This window comes from Merops nubicus, unplaced genomic scaffold, assembly GCF_000691845.1.
Source record: "Merops nubicus isolate BGI_N331 unplaced genomic scaffold, ASM69184v1 scaffold33785, whole genome shotgun sequence".
Taxonomy (NCBI): domain Eukaryota; kingdom Metazoa; phylum Chordata; class Aves; order Coraciiformes; family Meropidae; genus Merops; species Merops nubicus.
Window position 1 is genome coordinate 14,291 of NW_008612193.1, and position 23,239 is coordinate 37,529.

Sequence of the window (23,239 nt, forward strand, 5' to 3'; positions counted from 1 at the left end):
AACACGAGTGAGCTTGTCTCCACTGACATCGGTTCCTGTTTCCCCTTATTTCATTTGCTTTGATTCATCTTTCTTGCCAAGGAAATTTGGAGGCAGATCCTTCCAGCTGCTCCTGAAAGAGTGGGGAAGTATGAAACCAAAGCATGTGAAGCGTTCTGTCCTCCACACATCACAGCCAGCTTGTTCCTAAGCCAGAACTGTGCCTAACTCCCAGATTTTGATCAGCATCATCCCTGAGACTGGTACCCAGCACATGCTGCAGTCGCTCCTCTCTACGCTCTTTAAGCTTTCTGTGCATCTCCCTGTGAGGGAAGAAGGATTTATGAACAAACTTTTGTTTTGTTAACATGTGGCAGGGGTTGTCTTTTACACGTGGCAAGAAAACAAATGTTATTGTTTAAAGCCTGAGACAAGACCGTGGTAACATCAGTGAAAGAGGAGTTGTCACAACCTTTGTGTACATGGTAGGAAGTGATACTGCAATATGAGAGTCACAGAACTGTTTAGGTTGGAAAGCACCTCTTGAGTACACCTACTTCAACCCCAATTATTCTTTTTAAGATAAGGTGTAAAGGTTAAGGGAATAGTTCTCCTTTGAAATCTCCCGAATATTCTGTGTGTTTATAGTGCATGTGAGGAGAGTATTATTTAAGCATTTCCCCCAAATAGTAGGAAATAATAGGAAAGCTCCTTTATTAAATACCTGTTTCTCCTGGAATCTTACTGGGGCATGATTTGTAGCACATTCCTCCTCTCCAAAGAGAAAGTGAGGCAAAATATATACTTGAAATATTTTATTTAAATTAACGGTAGCAATACATGTGCCAGGTATGGACTTTTTGGCACATCTGTCTTTAATACAGTGAGATTAATGTATTCACATTCAGCAAGTGTACTGAAGAGTGTGTCAGTACCTGGATCGAGCAAAAACTGTAAGCACCTTCACCTTTGTAATTCTTGGAAGTGCCTTCATACTTCAAATTAACTGTGTGCTGGAATGTCTCACTGAATCAGTGACTCAGACTGCTGGTTATGTCATGTCTCCCCCACAGAGGTGTTGCCTTAACCACATGTTATTCAAATCATAGCTGGCTGCTCAGTTTAATAACAGCATGTGGATTGTGGGCTGAAGTCTGGATCCCATGGTGGCTTCCCGTGGGGCCCAGGGGCTGAGAACTCCCTCCCTAGGCCAGGGGTTGCCAGCTGGTGATGCACACCAACATCAGAAGTGGGTCAAGGAGGTCTGCTCAGCTTCCTTACTCAGCCCTTTTGCCAAAGTTGCCAGGAACTGTTAAGCAGAACCATTGAAAGCACCCACAGGGAGTCACCCAGAGCCAATCAAAAGCAAAAGGCAGGCAGATGGATGTGCCTGGAGGTTGCATCCTGCCTTTACATGCTTTCAGCCAATCTTTAGACCTTTTTTTGTTATTAATAAAAAAAAAATATGGATAGGGCTGTCTCTGTTTTTTAGTAGGAGCAATGTAGTTGCAACTGTGATGACTAAGGATGTAAGTGAAGTAAGGTTTGGAGAGAGGGGTGGTTTCTTTCATCAGCCTAATTCAAAACATTGGAAAATCACAGACTTGCTTGGGGTTTTCTAAATGTTGTTATTGTGTTGGGTTTTTTTTTCTTTTTTTCTTTTTTTTTTTCTTTGTAATCTGGGTTCTGTTTTCTGATAATAATTAGACAGTTTATCTGCAGAGCCAAAGTTTGTTCCTGTAGTTATCCACTCACTCAAATTACTTTTGCCATATACTTTTTCTGTTCAAAGGTTCACTAGCAGCCACGATGCAGTTGCCCAGGAAAACTGTGGCCATCTGTTTTGTTGACTGGGACTTGATTCCTCTCTAGTTTAGGTATCACTAGATTTCACATTTTCAGGTGATTGCAAATATAGCTGCCCAGGTGGTTTTCTTAATTCACTTTTCTGCTTTACTTGTATTTTGCATTCAGAATCAAACTGTCCAGTTCTGAAAGTGATTTCTCTTTTTCTTAAATTGTGTCTTCTTCCAACATTCTCCCCAGGGTACCTACTTATCAACCTCTGCTATTTAGCTGCAAAAGCCTGTGATTGCCTCTTTGTGTGTAACACTTCACTGTTCTACAGCCATCTTACTTCTTCCTCCTCTTCTGCCTCCCTGTTGGCTGTGACCACTGATGCCAGCTTTACACAAGACCACATTTTGGCAGTCAGTCCCTACCTAGCACTGTTACACATCATTAACAGCACAAAGTTGTCCCAACACCTGGCTGATAACTCCAGTTATCAGTATATAGTGTATAAAAATCATAGAATCATAGAATGGCTCAGGTTGGAAGGGACCCTAGAGATCATTTCGTCCAACCTCCCTGCCATGGGCAGGGACACCTCTCAACTAGACTGGGTTGCTCAAGGCCTCATCCAACCTGGCCTTGAACACCTCCAGGGAGGGGCATCCACAGCCTCTCTGGGCAATCTAGCCCTGAGTCTGGCCACCCTCATACTGAAGAACTTCTTCCTAAGATCTAGTCTAAAAGTACTCTCCTTCAGTTCAAAGCCATTTCCCCTTGTCCTGTCATTGGACACTGTTGTGAAAAGTCCCTCTCCAGCCTTCCTGTAGCTTCTCTTCAAGTATTAAAAATAACATATATAAATTTTAACATATACAAAAAATTAAGAAAAAATAATTCATTAAATAAAAATTCTTTAAGGCACCTCAAACCTGGGCAGCAAACAAATGTAATTCATTACATTAATCTCTATTGATTAGTATGCATTAATTTGCTTTTGTAATTTTCGTTGTGTATAGCAAAGAGTTTTACTCCATACAGATAGCTGCAGGAATCAGAGGAGTAGTGAAGCTGATTGCAAGCATAGAGAAGGCTCTTGAACTGTTACATGTATGGTTTTAATAAATTAGCTCTTCTTAATATCAGGTATTTTCCAATTGTCAATAGTATTTGTCCTAGCTGTATACTGACACCAAGTCACTGTCATGCACTGACACTTGCTGAGGTCTAGAAGGAGCTGGTGTAGGTTCATTTAGATGTCTTGCTGTCTTTCCTCTCCTCCAAAATCCACTTAACTTTTTCAAGTATCTGAAAGCAGAGTCCATTTGTACCCTCCTGCCACCTTCAAATTAGTTTGGTGTGTATTGTAACCAATACTAAGATGACTGGAGTTATTAGGCACATTTTAATTGTCAGGTTCATGGGTATTGTGTTAGTGAAATCCAGGGGAGTCAAGACAGTTTTCTCAATGCTTGAATGAAAGCTCACATTTCTCATGCTGACTTCCTCAGTTCATAGTGACTGTGTTTCAGCATCTCAGGGATGGAGCCAGGTATCAGGATCTGGACACACCTGGAGTTCACAAAAACCTTATTTGTCTTCCTGCATTTTCTCCATGTTCCACCACTTTCCTTGTCTCCATTCAGGCTCTAAATCTGACTCTCAGAAACAGAAGAACACTTCAGTGATATGAAGACAAAGGCAGAATTTTTTTATTATAGACTTTAAGTGGAAACCTTTCCATTTATCATTTATTTATTGCCCTGCCTCCTGCCTTGCGGAACAAACTCTTTGCTGATTCTCTAAAATCTTTCTCAGGCTTTGAAATTCTTTTTTTTTTTTTTTGTAAGACAAGTTATGGTCTTCAGATTCGTTGTTTGGGTTTTATTAATTTATTTATTTTTAATTTAAAATAGTTTGGGGGTTTGGCTTCTTGGCATTTATGTTTTGCCATCCAGCTGTCTTTCTATTTCAAATTTCCAAAGGAAAAAAAAATTAATAACAACAGAATATAATTTCAATGTCTCTGTGGTCTTGAATCCTTTTCTGCATAAAAATATTTTGAAATAAGTAATATTAGTGTTTGTAAAGTGATTTTTTTTAAACATTAAACGTATAAGAAATTTTACTGGCATTAATTTCAGACTTTGCCCAAAAGCAGAGATTTCTTCTCTCTTTTTTATACCAAACCCACTATGGCATTATTGTTATAAGGCTGGTGTTGCTCTTCTGCTTTTTTAAACCTTTCTTTTACCTTGACAAAGATTGTGTCTGCATTTTTCTGCTCTTTATGAAACATGGTTTGCTTTATTGTTCTCAGAAGAAAAGTAAAAAAAATAATGAATTGAGGCTGTTACCTATTCCCCCATGGAGCCTGGCAGGTGTGCAAAAATAGATTACAGCATGCCAAATAAAAGATCACTGGAGTCTGCTCCCTTAATATTCCAAGCTAAGGCTGCTCCTTCTGCAAGCATTTGTTTTGATAATAGAATATCTAAAAGGCTCTCAGGGCACATACAGGATTAAAATTTAAGCAGAGACAGGACTACCTAGAAACAGTCATTCCAAGCCTGCAAGCAGATTGAGGGCTAAGAGGAAGCAGTGAGTGAGATGCTTGGGGCACCCTTTGGATTCTTGGTAAAACACTGAATTACCTTTGAATTACCTTCATTAGAGAGCTTATGTTTATAGCAGGAGAGCTAAACCTATTGCTGTGTCTTTGAAACATAAAAACAAAGAAGAAAGGAAAGCAAATGATGCACCTTGTGGTGCCTCAAGGGATGGTTTTGTAATCCTGCTGAGCCTAATTTAGGAAGATGTTGTGCTTGTGTTGAGTCCTCAAAGATTTCAGCAAAGAGGCTACTCACGTTCAGTTCGGTAAGTTTGTGTCAGTGCTGTGGAGCCCTGGTACAACAACGTGTGATTCGATTCCAGCCAGCTCAGCCACACAAATCAGCAACCAGCCCCTGCTGCTCTTCATGGAGGGGCACTCCTGTGGCCGAGCTGGGCTTGGTGAACAGTACTGGCAGGTTTCAATTACAAGGAGAACAGTTTAATGGAGACAGATTTAAAACATGGAGCTTCGTCGGTATGGGGAAAGAAAGAAGCGTTGAGAGCTGCTGTGATTTCAGCTTCTTCAGTAACTCTTGTTTACAAATGAGAAGACATAGAAGAATACAGCCTCAGGTAATAGTGGGAGCAATTTGTTATTGTTGTCTGATGTACAAATTATGCCTTTGGTTTATGACATACCTGTTGTGAGCAATGGAAAATAACTGTTCGAACACAGTTAGATGGTGCCATCCACCAGCAGTCCCATATGATATTTTAATTGGATGAATAAGGATTTAAATTTTTTTTGGAGCTGTGGAATGAAAATTGACAAATTTTACAAAACTTACAGTTTTAAATTAAAACATTGATGTTATTAATGCTGCAAAGTTAAGAACTGTTCAACTTTTTAAGTTAGAGGAGTATCTTATAGGTTTCTGCATAAATGGTGAGCAAATAATTAATTTGTAGAATCCCAGAGAACCTAGAGGTCTGCAAAACATCTCAGATTGATCTCTAGGTTTACATGAGAGGCTTTGTGGTTTAGCAAAAATATACGTATTTTGTAGACAAATGGTGTATTCTCTATTTTGGAGAAAAAAGATGCTCTGTTGAAATGCCAGTGAGCTGTATGAATCTGAAATGAAAAGTTCTGCCTTTTAAAAAATACCCATTTCTAAGATTAAACCTAATATTTGTTCGTTTAGTTTAAACTGGCCTTCTACAGGAAAATCAGTCTGATGGGTCATTCACTGAGGTACTACTAACTTTATACTCGTGTAACCCCTCCCAAGTAATAAAGTTTGGAATGATGTCCCAGGTTTTCCTCCCCAGGTGGCACTATTTAGGAAGTATATCTGAATGCATAGGTGAATGCCTGATGTCAGTAGGATTTGGGAAGGTATTTAGTAAGTGTAGTTATGAACTATACAAAGGCTGAGATGCCTTGATTATTCTGGACTAGCCTCTCCAGCTTCCATGTGTGGTCCTCACAGAAGTGACAGAGGTGTTTCCTAATTTTGACCTGCAGATGGTAGAAATAGCTGGAGTTCTTTCCTGAAAGGAGGATCTTTCAAGGCTTTCAGGGCTTGGTAGGAAAATTGAAAGTTCTTTCCCACCATTAGGATGGTCTTATTTGACTATGAACTTTTTTTTTGCCCCCTATGATTTTTCAGCATATCTAGAGCTACGTTTCATCTCTGCACCCCACTCAGCTGAAATGAGTTTATCTGGTCCCTGTCCAATTCCTGCTTCTTATGTGATTCCTCTTCGGTCTGTGAGTCCAGGAGTGACCATATTTTCTGTTCTTGGAATATTCCTAGGAACAGATGGATGCTTTAGAAAAACCTGTTTGAACACTGATTTCTAGGCTGTCCTTTGTTTTCCCTCTTTCCTAGAACGATGGTCCTGGTGGCTTCATGCAGATAAACAGTTGTTTGGAAAATCCCCATGTACCCGAATTTTATTTGAATTCAGTGGTGGACCCTTCCTCAGACGTTAGGAATTATCACCTAGTGTTATGGTAACTACATCCTTAGCTACACAATGCCTTAATTTCCTCCTATGTAAATCTGCATTCATGATTCTTATCTAGCTTTTCAGCTCTTTTGGAATTGAACAGTGTTATTAATTTGTTTTTCTTGTTTGCTAGGAGAAAGAGCACATCACATAATAGGAATTTTTAATAAACTTCCTAGCCAACTTCCTAGAAAATAATTTAAATGTTAGAAACTTAACTTCATCATGTCATGGCCATTTGTACTCTTCTGTGGAAGACACGTTATAAAGGAGTCAGAAACTGTGCAACTGGCTTCTCTCTTTCCAGCAGATTTTGGAAGCTGTTTACCTTGAACATTAGGGTAAGATGGAATGAATCCTTTTCCCACTCCAGAATGCCTGCTTCTTTGCAGGGGAAGTTCATTAATTTGCTTTACCTCTAATGCTATTATACTTCACAGACGTGTTGCAAAACTTAAGAAATGTGTAGTTAAGGTTTCGTCCACATGAGGATCACAGCTAGTCCTTGAGGAATTTATCTACCATTGCACTTCACTCCTTTAGAATCATAGGATGGTTTGGGTTGGAAGGGACCTTTAAAAGTCATCTAGTCCAACCCCCCTGCAGTGAGCAGGGACATCTTCACAGAGATCAGATTGCTCAGAGCCTGCTCCAGCCTGACCTTGAATGTTTCTACCACCACTCTGGGCAACCTGTTCTAGTGTTTCACTACCCTCACAGTAAAAAATGTCTTCCTTTTATCTAGACTAAATTTTAATTAAAATTAGTCTAAGTCTAATTAGAGTAGTCTAAATGTAAATTAGTATAGTCTAATTAATCTAGTCTAAATGAAGTTTAATTAGTCTAGTCTAAATTTTTAATTAGGTATATTTCAGAAATTGGTATTATTTTAATAATGAGTTCAAGACTAGCTTCAGACTTAACAAAAGTGTTTTGTAATTTATAGCTGAACCACTTTATGCACTATTTTCACTTCCGTGTATCATGACTGAAACTTGGTAGCAATCTTGGCAGGTTTCTCTTGCTTTGAAAGTATTGTTGAAGAATGTAGGAGAAGACTTTACACCGTTTCTTGTTTTTTCAAAAATTAGTTGGTCCTTTTCAGTTATGAGAAAAGAATCATCCAAAAAATTATTTTATTCCTGCATGACTTGGCACAGCAAATTTGAATATTTTTACAGGAGTGTCATAAAATAAAATGAGGATAATGAAAAGCATTCTAAGTAACAGAAATAGACCAGAGAAAATACAGTAGAGGGCATTCTTCTTAATGGGGGCAGCTGAATGCATGACCAGATCTTTCCTTCACTCCTTTCTGAGTAAGCTATCCTGAGAAGGTTAGTAGTTTCTCAACAAAAAAAGTCAAAAGCTGAGGTGGAAAGATACAGCCTAGAGGGTTGTGGAACTACATAAAACTGTAGTAGAGATCTTCTAATGAAAAGAGTGGCTGAGCTACAAACAAACCAGAGGAAATGCAGCGTGCAGCTTTCTGTCACGTGCCCCACCTCATATCCCTGGCATGACTGGTAGAAACTAAAATCCTGAGTGTGCTACAAGCAAGTGCCAGTAGTGATCACAGTCATTCCCCATCTGTGCAGTACATCAATGTGATATCAACAGTGCACTGCACTGATAATCTCCAGCATCACAAATCTGTATTTTCACAGTTAGAATGTGCCACACACTACATTGCCTTCATCCCCTCTTGTGAAGCTTGCTGAAATGACTCAGAAGTGTTTGATACACTTGTGGGAGAGAAGCACTGGAGTGTAACTAGCTGTTCATGTTCACAAATGCCTCTTAACCTGTGTATACTTGTGTGGCAGTGAGTTATATACACTTAAGGCATGTTTGTGCTGTTTAATTTGTATTTCAGCACAGGGCATCTCCATGAATTCCCAGGGCTGAAGCTGCCCTGATTGTATGACAGCCTATGTGGTTATTTGGCTAGGAATGAGAAGTTTCTTTTGTATGTGAGAAGTAATACTGGGGAGGATGTGCTGACTGAAGAGTTGCCAAGCTTGGAAGAATGGAAAAGGAGGAGTGACAGAAATGCGAGTTGTGCCTTTTAGGATGGTGCATCTCAGCAATTATATTAGGCAAGAGTATTGTGTGGGCCACCATGAATGAGAAAGGACAGCTGCTTGTCCTTTGACCACACTGTGAAAAGTGGTGCTTATTCCCAGAGCATCAATAAAAGTGGTCACCTTCTAGAGTTTCTGTGGGTGAGCATGTATTTCTCCTTTGAAAGCCTTAAGTTTCTGAGTGAAAGTAGAACTGTCGACAGATTTAAGACCAGTAGGGAACATTCCATTCCTTGGCTGTGTGAAGGAAAAGAGCATGTTGTATTTTCAGGTTGAGATATTCCCCTAAGATGGTGGGGGAGTAGGGACATCTCCACCAGTGCTCCATCATACATACACAACACCCAAAAGAGGAGAAGATGGGATAGCAGCTGAGCTCTGTCTCACTATCTACACCAAAATGAAAGCCTCTTTATGTCACAGGGCACAGCAGCTTTGCACTGATGCCAACGAGAACCACAGAGCAAGATGCCACCTCAGTAAATAACACGATGTCCAATGAGAAATCAACCCTTGAGGAATTAATTTATTTTCATTTTCCAGGCTGGCAATCTTGGCGAATAGATTTTTCTCACTGTATAGCAAGGTCAGTGTGACAAATTTTGAAAAAATGGAAGTTCAAGTGGTTTTTTTTGGTTTCACAAGCACATGAGCTCAGTGAGAAAGAACAGACTGAGACAGCAAGGAGAACAGCCAATCCTGTTATATTTGTCTTTCTTATTACTGACTTGCCATGATAAATATGGAAAATTATATTTGGCTAGAAGGAGGCTGAGAAAGGGAACAGATGGCCACCAAAAGAATACTAGAGCAGCTAATAGTCACTGGCATATTTCCGGGATAAAAATTTAAATCTGAAACCAAGCAGAAGCGTTATTCATTTTTTTTCTGATCAGAGCAGTGTGTATGAAACTGCTCCTGCTATGCTCTGACTAGATGAAGGTGGGCTTCCTGAAATGCATTCTCTGAATGGAATAAACAACCTCTACCCTGCAGTAAACGGCTCTTGCAGTTATGCTGACAGAAATAGTTGACAAGGTGGGGAAAATGTTTATGTTCCTACTGTATTTTGAGTGAATGAGGGTGCATTTGCCATGGCTTTTTAAGATATTGCATGATTTAGCACCTACATTGCATTCTCTCTATGTATTCTACAGGCTTTATTCAGTTTTGAGAACGGAGAGAAGAAAGTGTCTATTTAAATGAGGAGACAATGGAGTCTATATTTTATATAGCTGTGTATTTAATAATTTCTCAAATTTTAATGCATTTCTGATTTCTCTAGTCAACTGGGTGCTGAAAAAAAATAAGCTGACATTTTGGAAACTGTGAAAATGTGTCACTATTTCTGATTCTGGAGAATGCTGTATGCTCAGTACCTAAAACTCCTTATGACTGCAGACTAGGTAGCGAATGAAGACATTCTGTTTCTTGAGTGATAATTGGAATTAATAAGGTAAGGCATGACTTGAAGGCCTGGAATAACAGGAGATGATAGTCTGGGATTGAAGTGCAACATTGGAGCTGTAGGACAGGCTGAGTGCTCTAGGAGTAGGACAGCCAGGGGTGAAATGGAGTGGAATTGTAACAGTTGCTGCAGTTTTTCTTTAAAGTGTGTCTGCCAGAATGAAACCAGTCACAGCAGCTCGGCTGTAGATCCCATACTAGGTATACAAGATTTTGCCAGGGCAGCAGCAGCTGATGGGTCATCTGGGTCAAGACCGTCATAAAAGTCACTGAGTGGACTAACTGATCAACCATTGACCTCCTCCCCACTCAGCTGCCAGCAGGAGTGTTGCAGACATAGATCACGTTATCCATTAATAAAAGATTATGTGATTTATTTGCTTAGAGGAATGTTGTGAGGGTTGATCAGTACTGATTTTAAGGTGTTTTGAAGAAATTGCCCAAAGAGTGCTGAAGAACTATAAACACTCAATAAGTAGGTTTTGAGAAAGAGAGACAAGGAGAATAATAAATTTCTGTGATTAAAAAAAGGCACAGCCTCAGGCCAATGGATTGATTTTGCTTTTGGAGTGTATAAGGAGAAAGGTCCATTTCAAAATCCTGCTAATCTTTCCCCAGTAATGGAAATTACATGGATTCCAAATTCCGGCAGCACATCTTGGAGCTCACTCACCTGGCTGAGTTTTAAAGACATTTTGTGAATTTTTCATGCTCTAGTTGTGAATACTTTAGAAATTTCTGTTTAGTAATATCGGCATCACTGCATAGCCTTTTAAAAGTATTGCTAAGAAATAAAATGCTGTTTTGGAGTCAAGACCCTGCAGTCCATACAGGTATGTGAAGTCCACTGTTTCTTCAGTTTTCAATGATAGCTGTTTCTCTGTAAAATCCTGTCTTTATATTGACTTGTAGTTAGAAAAGCACAAAGTGGTTAAGAAACTGTCTTTAAATGGACTGTAATGTTTTCATCAGCTCCAGAAACTGAAAAATGAAGCTAGCTGGGAGTGGAAAAAGTATGACACACTCTAAAATAAGCAGTCTTATTAAAAGCTGGGTTGATATATCTAGTAGAGTTATGAGTGTGGATCCCAGACTCTCTTTCATATCAAATGTGATTCTCTCTTGAAATGCAGGACCTGTAGTTTTCATGTGAAGTCTTTGACTGTAAAAATACTGTGACACTGGGTTTTCCCATAGATCATCTGTGCAAATTCACACTGAAGGATAGTGATCACAAGGATGTTTAGTGCACTGGGCAAAGTACATCAAGCTCTTTATATGTAGGATACAGTAATCCAGTGATTCACTTCTGGGGACATTTGCTGTGGTGGCTCTGGGGATATTTGGGATTTACAGCACATAATCCGTTATCCTTGGCCAGCTGATCTCCAGTTCCAAAGATGGGAATTGCTGTATCCTTCAGAAAAAGGTCTTAGTACCTTTCCTTTTCCTAATATTCTCCTCTATTCCACAGAGATCTGTGACCTTTCCTGTCAAACTGAACCAAATTAATATAATAAGGCTAAATCCAGAGCTGCTGTTCTTGGCTTGTTCTGAATCTGCTTTCCCCTTTAAGCTTGCATAAGGACTTATTTATCTGTGGGGTTTTTCTCCCGAATTTTCAAATGAAAAGAAAGAGAAAACACCTGCCATGGATACTGACAGCATAGTTGTCCAAGAGCAGTTTCTATCTGGTCTGCCCAGCTTTAGAGGCATCTTCATGGTTGTTGGTGAAGCAGTTGAACCTGCATGTCAAAGGGCAGCATTTCCTTCATGTGATCAGGTAGATTTGTACATAGAGTTTCCTCTCCATATTTAATTTGGAAGTGTCTTCTAGAGGTCTCTAATCTCATCTCACCTCTGAGGATGGAGATCCCACAGCCTCTCTGAGCACCTATTTCATACTTGCCAAGCAGGATGTGTCAGAGCCATTGTACATGTGTCTTCACCTTACTCTGCACCTTTGTGGCAATGCTGATGTGCCCTGGATACAATGATGTGCCTGGATCAGGATGTAGAAAAGCATCCCTCACTCACTGCAGCTCCTGTATATACCTGCAGTGTACTGGCACAGATGCAGCAGCCTAACCCAGGTTGTGTCTTCTTCTGTCAAGCTGAGAGGCCCTTTCAGCACAGCTAGGCTGCCTCATGGACAGAGGTTTTATGGCACTAGCCAGTACAAAACACATTAAGCATACCCCTCTCATATGCATATTTTCATGTGGACTAATTGAAGTCTATGGCAAAGGCCTTTAACAAGTGATCCCCTGGCACTGACACTGGCACTGGATAGGCTCAAAGTCATTGCAAAGAGCAAAGACTTTATCACCTGCAGGTGCTCTGCCCATTTAAGACTGTTGGACAGGCACAGAAGCTCTGCAGAGCATCAGAAGAATACCATGCTGCTTTAAGTATTTTTAATCTGCATCTCACTTCCATAAGATAATTTTGACTGTAAATTTGTATTTTGAAACCCTATGTTAAAGTTCAACACTCCAAGTTTCCCTGTTTCTAGAAAAATATTGCTGTTGTATGGCTTCAGAACTTCTATAGTGGAACTGATGCATATGCTTGGATAAAGATAACTTTTTTGAGTCTGAATGGATCAACATTGTATCTCAGAGCTCATGGACACGGGAGCACTTTAGAGCAAACCCAGTGGGATACACTCCAGCCCACAGAGCAGAGCTCTGGACTGTTTTAGCCACAGAGTTCTCAGTATCTAATTTATCCTAAAGATTTCTGCAACTCACTGTGATAACAACTGTTATTAGCCAGAAATGGACAGTGCTACATATCATGTTTATCATCACAAAAATCCTGCTGCAAGCACCAGCAAAATCTTACAAATTACAATCTGCTTAACACTTTCCCCACGTTTCTTTTTTTTTTTTTGTATTTGTGGCTAGTATTATCTGTCCTTTGGAGCAAATGGATTTTTTTTTCCTGCATCTAAGTAAATTTAAACATTGATTTGTGTTTCTATAAAATCTGTATCACAAATTGAACCAGTTTAATGCTGCTGTTAACAATGGGTGGGCTCACAATCTACCTTATGAGGCAGGTTGAATCTGTCCTTCCAAGCAGGCTTGCTATTGGCTTTTGAGCACATATTTAGAAATGGCAAAGCCCCCCCCCTTCCCCTCCACTGACCACATGGGCATATCAAGCATGCTGAGAGGCATAATAGGCAAAACAAGCTGTCTCTGCACCTGCCCACAAAACAGCTGGCCAACTGGGAGAGGAATTGCTCAAGCATAGCACATTTTCAGCAGCTTTTGTGATCCTCTCTCATACGCTCTGCTGGCACAGACGTTGCCACAAAGGAAAGAAACATAGAAACCATAGAGATTCCAGGATTATTTTTTTTTCCCCACAGAATTATTTTTAGTAAAGCATCATTTCATCTTTTCAGTCTTCCCATGTGGATGCATTTTCTCAGTCTCAGCTGAGTGTTCAAGAGAGAGATCATCTGGGATCTAACAGATTCTTCCACCAGGTATGTGACTCTACAGCTGACTTAAAAAATATCTGAATGATTGTTTTCTAAGAGACCCCTTATAATTAATCTGAGCAGAGGGAAGTCCTTTATTCTCGGCCCCCTTCCATTTCCCCTCTAGGTGTATGAGTGTCCCAAGTATCTGTGTGTATTTTGTTTTCATTCAGTAACATCTGAGGCACTTCTGCCTAGCCACTTTTGTTTATTGAAGCTTTCATGAAAAGTCCACTGGAATCTCAGTTCTAAGGTTTTAAAGACTTTTCCATAGTGTATTGGAAAAGGAAACATTTTCATTCAAGTTGTTTGGGTTGAAAGCTTTGTTTCTTTGCTTTTTGAGAAAATAGCAGGACCTCTCCTTTGTTGTCAAAAGCTTGACAGATGTATTTCTTTCCTTCCTCAATGACAAAAAAATCACGGGCTGTATTGGTCGTAGGCTTAACTCTCTGGACCTTGTTCTGCATTTGATAATGCACAGTTGATCTATTTCAGATAAGTTTTTACTATTATCTGCCAAATAGCCTACTTCAAAAATTTTCTTTGCTGCTAAGAGTGTAATTTTCTCTCACTTTAGATATCCAAAAAGAAAGGTCCTAACATTCATAAAACCACATCCTTAAATAACTGACTTTACAGAATGAGTGGGATAGAAATGTCTTACAAATAACAAACAGGAGAAGTTAAGGAATCGTAGAATGGTTTAGGTTGAAGAAAACCTTTAAGATCATCAAGTCCAACCACTAACCTAACTCCCCTGCTAAACCATGTCCCTAAGCACCATATCTACATGACCTTTGAACATGTCGAGGGATAGTGATTCAACCACATCCCTGGGCAGCCTGTTCCAGGGCTTGACAACACTTTAAGTGAAGAAATTTTTCCTAATATCCAACCTAAAGCTCCCCTGGTGCAACTTGAGGCCATTTCCTCTTGTCCAATGGCTTGTCACTTCTGAGAAGAAACCAGCACCTGCCTCTCTACAACCTCCTTCCAGGCAGCTGTAGAGAGCAATAAGGTCTCCCCTGAGCCTCCTTTTCTTCAGACTAAACAGAGTTCCTTCAACCACCCCTCATAAAACTTGTGCTCTACACCCTTCACCAGCCTAGTTCCCTCCTCTGGAGCCACTCCAGCACCTCAGTGTCTGTCTTGTATTGAGATGCCCAAAACTGAACACAATATTTGAGGTGTGGCCTCACCAGAACAGTGGGACAATCACTTCCCTACTCCTGCTGGCCACACTATTTTCAACACAGGCCTTCTTGGCTACCTGGGCACACTGCTGGCTCATACATCGGTTGTCTATCAGTACCCCTGGGTCTCTTTCTGCTGGGCAGCTTTCCAGCCACTCTTGCCCAAGCCTGGAGTGTTGCATGGGGTTATTGTGGCCCAAGTGCAGGACCCAAAGGAAGGACTAATAATCCTGGAGTTCTCAAAGGACTATAAGCATTTATTTTTCAGTAAAGTTTGCATAGGACTTACAGTTTCCTCACTCAGAAGGAGTCCAACAAAGGGGCCTAGTCAAAGTGAACTCCATGGGAAATGAGGGAGAAGGAAATACTGAGGAAGCAGTGTGGGGAACACCCTCTCACTGTCTCCACCCACGCTGTTTGGCAGCAGTCCAGCCCAAATTTCTTGTCTGCCACTGGGAATAAGTAATAATGTTGCCTGCTATTTACAACTCATGTCTGCTCGTTACTCTAGATACACTTTATTTTCCCCGCTCGGAGGAGTCCTGCTGCCTGGACTGGCTGTTCATTTTCCAGCCCCAACCACCTTCTCCAGCTGAAGGAGTCACCGCTCTGATACTGAATGGAGGTGTTCTTGTAGAGAAACTTTCATGCCATAAAATGTGCCAGGCTGCCCGATTGGCTGGACAAACCCCTGCCAGAATCCCTGGGAGCTGCCGGAGAGTATCTGCTCTTTTCCCCTTCGCCATTGGGTGTCAGAAGTGAACCACACCATTTTCCAAGCTTCTAAGTCTCTCTGGCTTTCGAAGGACTTACACAGAATTGCTTGCTACGTCGTTATGTAATACTTACTTCTGCTTTCTGTTTAGAAACTCAGTCGTGGTGTTCTTCCCCTCCCACATCTGGAAGGTCAAGCAAGGCATGCTTTGGTGGCAGACACTACAAAGCCTCTCCCCCTTGAAAGCAGCCTGCCTCAGATAACCACTAATGGCTTGCAGAGTGCCCTTCCCTCTTTTCAGGTGCGTTGTAAAGCTCTTACACATCTTGTGTTTACCGAGTTCATCAGCTTTTCTCAAAGTGCTGCTAAGAGAGTGTCACTGGCAAAGTGTCACAAGTCTGTTTGTGTGTGGGAAGAAAGAAGTAATTTAGCATCAGCATTTGCATCAGTTTCTGTTTTGAGCTATAGTTAAAGAGTAAAAAAAAAATAAATAAAAAAAATAAACAGCTATAGTTAAAGAGTAAAAAAAAATAAAAAAATAAAATGAACTATAAACAGTCAAACAGACAGATTACTTACCAGCATCCTTGTGTGTATCTCCAGATATTTTAACAGACACCCAACATCACAGGAAGTTTTTCAAGTCATCTTCACTTCTGCCATTCCTTCTTTCTCATTTTTTTACAAATCCTGGCTCCATCATCTCTCTGTGCTCTTCTTCCTTTGCTGCTTCTCTCCCCAACAAATCAGGGACCTGAGCTACTCACCACCATTACTCTGATCATTCTCTCTCTCAGCTTTCTTATTCTGCAAGGGAGTCTCTTTGTTGAGAGGTTTGACAGGTTTTACAGGACTCTGATATGAAGTCTTTTCAGATGTCTCACACTGAAGTCTCCACATAGGACATGTGTTTGGGAAGTCAAGAGTCTTCTCGAATGCTTTGTGAAATTGACGTCTTGCTACTACTAAAAATGATTTAATTTGGTTAGGGGGTGTGTATCATTTACCCCTTAAAAGGCATTTGTAGACTTATATAAGAAGCTGTGTAAATACCAGTAAGAAAATCAAGCATTTTCAAACTAGAACGTATGATTCTGTGTTGTTTTGGAGACCTTCTTTGTTTACCCTTCTGTACAAATAACACATTATTGCTGAATTGAAGGAGTGTGTACTGGAATAGGAAGAGTGGAGTTCTCTAGCTGGGGCTCAGGATGATAGAAGTAGGACTGATACGTGTCTGCACAGACCTGTACTTGAGCTGGTCAAGTGGTGCCCCTCATACCTGGTTACCCTGCTTTTGTAGCAGTTAATATTGAAAAATAATGTAGCAAGGTTAGAGACAAATACAGAAAGATGATTTGATTTTAAAACAAACTCGACTTCACTTGTCCTAGCACATTCTTAACCCAAAACTCACAAGCACCAAGATGCATGTATCCAAGTGATACTAGCCAGGACTACTTGCAAGAACTTGGTGGGCTAGGATTGTCCACTGGTTAGTCCATATCACATTGCCTGGGTTTTTCTTGTCTTGTCAGCCATGTGCTCGTTATTGAATATGGCTTTTGTACCCTTCTGACACTGAGAGAGACTGATCTTTTGTGTCTCCCTCCAGTTGCACTTCTGTGACTCATCAGAAAATATAGAAATTCTAAATAAGTTAGGTTGGAAGGGACCTCTGGAAGGCATCCAGCCCAACCTCCTACTGCAAGCAGAGCAAACTTGGGGCTGGTTGCTCAGGGCCTCGTTCAACTGGATTCTGTAATCTTAAAGGTTGGCGAGTCCACAGCTTAGGGCAACCTGTTGTAATAGTGAACCACTCTCATGGTAAAAAAATGTTTCTCAGCATTTCCTATGTTTCAGCTTGTGTCCATTAGCCACACACTCATCTTGTCCTAGAACCATGCACCTCTGAGGGGAGTCTGGTTTTGTTTCTCCGTACTTTCCTGTCAAGTAACTGGACAGCAGTAAGGTAGCTCATGAAGCTTCCTCTTCTGCAGGCTAAACAAATGTATTTCCTGTAACCTCTCCTTGTACATCATGTGTTCCAGGCTCCTGACCATCCCTTGAATTCACTTCAGTTGGTCAATGTCTTTCTTGTACAGGGAAACCTGAGACTAGACATGATACTCTTAGCATGGTCTCATAAATCCTGAAGAGAGGGGAAGATCACTTCTCCCACCCTGATGGTTTGGTTACTAATACAACCTGGGATGACTTTGGCCTTCTTTGCTACAAGAGCATGCAGCTACCTCCTGTGCAGGTTGTTGCCAGGCCTTTCCCTGCAAAGCTGCATCCTTTTGTTTGTCCCTGAGCCTGTCCTGTTGCATGACTATATTCTGTTACAGGTGCATGACCCAGCATTTGTCTTCATTCAGCTTTAGAAGACACCTGTAGTCCATTTTTCCAGCCCACTGAAGTCCCTTTCAACAGCAGCCCTGCAGATTTGACAGGGTGAATTCATCCATTGTCCAGGTCATTATTAGTGATACTAAACTGTACTGGCCTTAGGATTGATCCCTGAGGGCTGTTACTAGTAACCAGTTGCCACTGATCACAGTCTTTGGAACCTGACCATCCAGCCGATATTCCACTCACATTATGATCCATTTATTCAGTTCTCAGTCTTTGGTCTTCAAGAATAAAGTGGGAGACAGTGTCACAGGCCCTGCTGAAGTCAAAGTATACAAGGTCCCCTGCTTTTCTTTCATTGGCCAAGCCAATTACTTCATCAGAAACAGCAATCAAGTTGTTCAAACACCATTTGCTCAGAACTTATGTTAGCAAATCCATGCTGGCTGTTCCAAACCAATTTCTAGTCTTCTGTTTGGAAATGGTTTCCAAGAGGAATTGTACCATAGCCCTCCCAGGGACTGAGGTAAGGCTGACCAGCCTGTAGTTCCCTGAAGCCTTCTTCAGAAGTTCCCTTTTCATCCACGCTGGCCTTCAGCAATTTCTGCTCAACTTTCTGCACGTTAGAATGGACTATTCTTGTGCTTTAAGGAGGTTAACTTTGAAGATTAATGAGCTCTCCTGATTTCCTATGTACTTCAGGACAGTCTTCCATAAGTTTATGACTCAAAGATCACTGAATGAGCCAAAAGATGCTTTCCTGAAGATCAGGGTTTGTAATTCTGCTTGTCTCACTCACTTCTCTGAGGATTTTAAACTTCACAATCACACGGTCACTGCAGCCAAAGCTGCCCTTTCGTTCACCTTTACATCCTCAACCAGTTGTTCCTTGCATGTGAGTAGCAGCAGTGCATCTCAGATCACCTACATTAAGAACACAGTTCAGGAATTTCCCAGAATGCTTTTCCCACTTCAGCAGATGCTGAGGTGATGGAATTACCCCAGGAGTATCAAGGTCTTTAGGCTATGATGACTCTTCCCTGTGATACTTAATTAAACCCCTCTCTACTAGGTCAACAAATCCAGAATAAATATCTTGCAGCTTTGTCTTTGGGAATATAGCATTTTGTAATATATTTTTTATATCAGATCAGCTGAACATTAATGAAAATATCTGAAAAAAATTTACTTTTTTTTTTTTTTTTGCTTAGCAGGAAAATGGAACTCAAGGCACTTTTTCCCAATTTAACCTTCCAGACTGTCTTCCTGAAAGTGATACCAGAGCCCAGACAAAAACATCAGAACTGGAAAACACCAGCATCACTGTCAAACTGCCTATGACAGCTTCAGGTAGAATATAAGAGAACATACTGAAAAGACTGGAGGGGTAGGCTGCCTGCAGGAGCGTATGCAGTCAGGATGATGCTCGGTGACCACAGGTCCCATGCCAAATGGTCACTGAAATATTTAAAAAACAATTTGGAGGACAGGAATGTGGATGGTTTTGGTGACTTCTAAAAATGCTACTTGGGGATGTACGTAATAGGAGAATGAATAGACTAGTACAAATATATCAATGAGAGAGGTATGCATCATACAAAACAATGTGTACTTGTCTAAGACTTATGACAGGTCATGTAGGTGACAGCCATGTTCTCTTGCAATGATAAAAGACTTTCCCCACTTGCTTGCAGCTGTGCAGCTTAGACTTGTCTAAGTGGACTAAACTGCATTTTGGGGAATTCTCAGACCTGGAAAGTTTCTGGCAGAGTTAATCTTTTTTTAGAAGGAGCTTAGGAAAAAAAAAAAAAAAGTAGTGGCATTTGGCTTTGAAAGGATTTAGCATCCCTGCATTAGTGGATGAAGATCTGCCACTGTTTAACAAAACACCCACATGCATGCCTAGAGAACATGTTGCTTTGTAATGCTACCATATGATTATTTATCTAGATTTAAATGATTTAAGTGGAGGTGTTAGGGTAGCTGAAATATTTCCATGCAGAAAGAATCAAGAGAACAGCAGACTCAGGCCCCATTTAATTCCTAACCTCATGCATCTGAATGTGACATTTTCTATCAGAAAATCAAGTCCTTAAAAGCTTTGGTTAACTAAAACTTACTTCCACTTTGTCATATTAATATATGACAATCAAAACAATAAAAGCATACTTTTTATGTAGTCCATGAAGCTTGCTGAAGCAGATAGGCAACAGATGGGATTTTTAAAAACATCAAGGTACATAACTTTGCTCAGAATCAGATCGTTGTTACTGAAGCTCTCTTAGAAGTTTTGCTGAGAGATGATGAATGCTTTGTTGACCATAATACTGTAAGTCAGAAAAAGAAGAAAAAAAAACCAAAACAAACCCATAAATTTGTGCAAAGTATCGATATTGTAGAATCATTGAAATGTTGGTTGGAAGGAGTCTCTAACAGTCAGCTACTTAGTCTTCTGCTTTACTGTAAAATGTTCCGCTGTAAAAGCAATTTGCCATCAGGTTTCTGACATTTTGTTGATCTTTTTGTTTTATATTCTTGTTTTTTGATTTAGAAGCCTTGAAATATTTTAGAAACCAGTTAACAGTGTATGAGCAAAAAGAAATTTTCAATTATACAGAGCTATGGTTTCTTGGGCTGGAAGCTAAAAAGATTGAAGGTTTGCCTGAAACCCAGAATAATAATTGTTATGATGATGAGCATGGTTCCTACTTAAAGGTAAGTTGAAAAATTATGGTATTTATTTTCAGCTCACTAAGTCTGTAGTGACTGTCTGCCAAATCTTCAGTGACCTATATGAAATAGATGTTGTTTCTAGAAGATAAGTATTCACATAGTGAAAACATTAATACCAATCACTTTAAAGCTCAGAACAGGAATCCTAAAGGGAGACTCACTTTGCATCTCATTCAGAGTCGATACAAGGTAGGTGGATTAATGAAGCATGCACTTGTTATTTTCTCTGTCACCCTTGTTTAATGTAGACTTTACTTCCTGCCAGTGCAGCATCATTCATAGACAGGAAACTCACAGGCACATGAATTACTTTAAAGCTTGATCTTTGTCATACTATTTGAATCCAAACTGTTTGTTTTCTTTTGAAGGTTTTACATGACCATATTGCATACAGATACGAAGTGCTGGAAGTCATTGGGAAAGGGTCATTTGGGCAGGTGGCTAAATGCTTGGATCATAAAACCAATGAATTAGTGGCACTGAAAATAATAAGGAATAAGAAAAGGTGAGACATCTGTTGACTTTAAACCAATACAATCAGATCTTTGTTATATAGGCAGTGACAACCTGGGCAAATGTGAGGAAAGCAAAATCAACCCTCCCTGTACATCAGGCTTTCATTAAATGCCTTGAGAACAGAGTGAGCTGAGGTGATGTTGGAGACTCAGAATTGGCCTGGACCAAGTGGAGATACAGTCTGTGACCAGCCCTGCATGACTGAGAGCCGAGAGCCTCCATTCCTCCCGTAGACTCCAGAACTGCAGGAATGTGCTGAGAGGCTCCAGTCACTCACTGTAATGTGAAAAATTCTACATTATGGTCTTAAGCAATCTCTTGTTGTTTTGTGCTTTGTTACAAATTTTTAGTTGAGTTTAGCTTGAATCGGAGTCAGTGAAGCAGTTGAGAATGATGCTGACACCAGCAACAGATTTAGCTGCTCAGTTTTCCCCCTCAGTGAACACTATAATGTAAAGACGCCCTTCAAAACTGACTGTCTTACTGCAGTAGGTGTGAAACGTGGTTCTGTTTGAGTAAACAAAAGCATTCCTGTGGACTTGGACAGCACTAGGATTTTACTCTGCATGCTCATTTGAAACTTTCTCATGAAAACATTTTTTCAGACATGTCAAAACAACCACTTTTAAGTGCTGTGTAACACCAGTATATTTAGACAAGGAAAAATCATAAAGAATGAATGTTACAGTAATTAACAGGGATGAATGGTAAATTCTTAATTGTTGTCCCATGTGGAGTTTACAGTTAGATTCTGATGTTTGTAAGAATTTGTATTTCTACAAATGCAAGGCTGAGTTAATGTTATCATTCCTATGTCATGTAATATTTCAGATTTCACAGCCAGGCTTTGGTAGAAGTGAAGATACTTGATGCTCTCCTGAAGAAGGACAAAGATGATACTCACAATATCATCCACATGAAGGAATACTTCTACTTTCGCAATCACTTCTGTATTTCCTTTGAACTGCTGGGGTAAAGTATATTTTCCTTTACAGAAACTTTAAGGAACATTCTACATCTTGTGCTTTACAAGGAGTTCTGGATAAATCTGAGAGAAATCAGATCATTCTATTCACCAGCTTCCTTGCAGCCAGTGCATCAAACTGGAATTGTGGAGGTTACCCACAGTTTCCCATCCTTTATAGTAAAGCCCCTGTTGATGGATGTGTTATACTCCTTGCTGAAGATACATCATTGTATGGAAGGCTTAATCTCAAAGAGACCTAAATTCACTGTGTTGCTGTTTGTGAGTCTGTCACTCACAGACACAGAGGGGTGAGAGTTGACTTCTTTTCTCCAGAAAGATACAGAACAATCTTTTCAGAAAGCTGCTGTGGAAACTCATAGGAAAGCATCCATGGCATAGACACTATGTTCAGCTCTTTACAGAAGAGCTGGAGATTGGTTGTCATATAAAAATACTTGTCTAGTGAAATTGGTATTGTTTCTAAAATATAGTGAAAACCTCTAAATTTGTGAACTATTTTCTCCATCAAGTCTTAATAACTTCATTGACTTCTGAAGGAATGAGCCCTGAATTCTGGTAAATCTAGAAAGATTTACTGCTGATTAGACTCTTTAGAGGATTTACACAAGATGTCAAAGCAAAGACAAATGAGAGTGAAAGGAGACTGAAGAAAATTTATTTCTCTCAGTTCTTAATTGATCATTGGTCTTTGTGAAAATCAGCACAGCTACATAACGTCACAGTGAGTTCAGCAACATGGTTGTTATGCCTTCTTTAGATCTGGAGCCTCAGGAACATGTTTGTGTATGTAACATGGAGAACAGCATTCTCAAGGAGGAAAATAGCTAAGTCATTTTCTTCTGCATAAGTCCTCCCTCATGTAGGAAGACAGGCTAAATACTCTCTTAATGGACTGTAAATGAATCAAAAAATAAGTTCCTTAATCTTTTTTCTGCTTTGTGTCTTCTTCTTCCATCCCCACAACCCCCACAGAATAAACTTGTATGAGTTGATCAAAAAGAACAATTTCCAAGGTTTCAGTTTGTCTTTAATTCGACACTTCACTCAGGGTGTGTTGAGATGTTTACAAGTGCTCTACCAGGAAAGAATCATTCACTGTGATCTGAAGCCTGTAAGTACAGTCATTTCATAACTTGTTGTCCTGTACAGAATACATTAGCTTCATCCTTTTTTTATTTGATCAAGAGGAATTCTCAGAAGAATCCTTAAAACCCAGTAGGATATTTGTACAGAAGCTATGGTGTATTTCAGACTGTGTTAGTACTAGAGTTGAGTGATTCTTTTTATTGATTCAATTCACTCACTGCAGTACTATACGAGATTATCTGGTTGCCAAAATGCATGCAAATATGAATCAAA

General features: G+C 40.1%; 1 protein-coding gene across 1 annotated transcript; it reads left to right on the plus strand.

Moving 5' to 3' along the window:
* Positions 1-9,437: 9,437 nt before the first annotated feature.
* On the plus strand, positions 9,438-22,991 carry DYRK4 (dual-specificity tyrosine-(Y)-phosphorylation regulated kinase 4; the record flags this gene model as incomplete). Its single annotated transcript, XM_008941478.1, has 8 exons — positions 9,438-9,461; positions 13,306-13,389; positions 15,443-15,592; positions 18,858-18,993; positions 20,195-20,358; positions 20,745-20,881; positions 21,724-21,864; positions 22,853-22,991. Coding segments are annotated over exons 1-8 (975 nt in total), but the record flags the coding sequence as incomplete, so codon positions are not given.
* Positions 22,992-23,239: the final 248 nt, after the last annotated feature.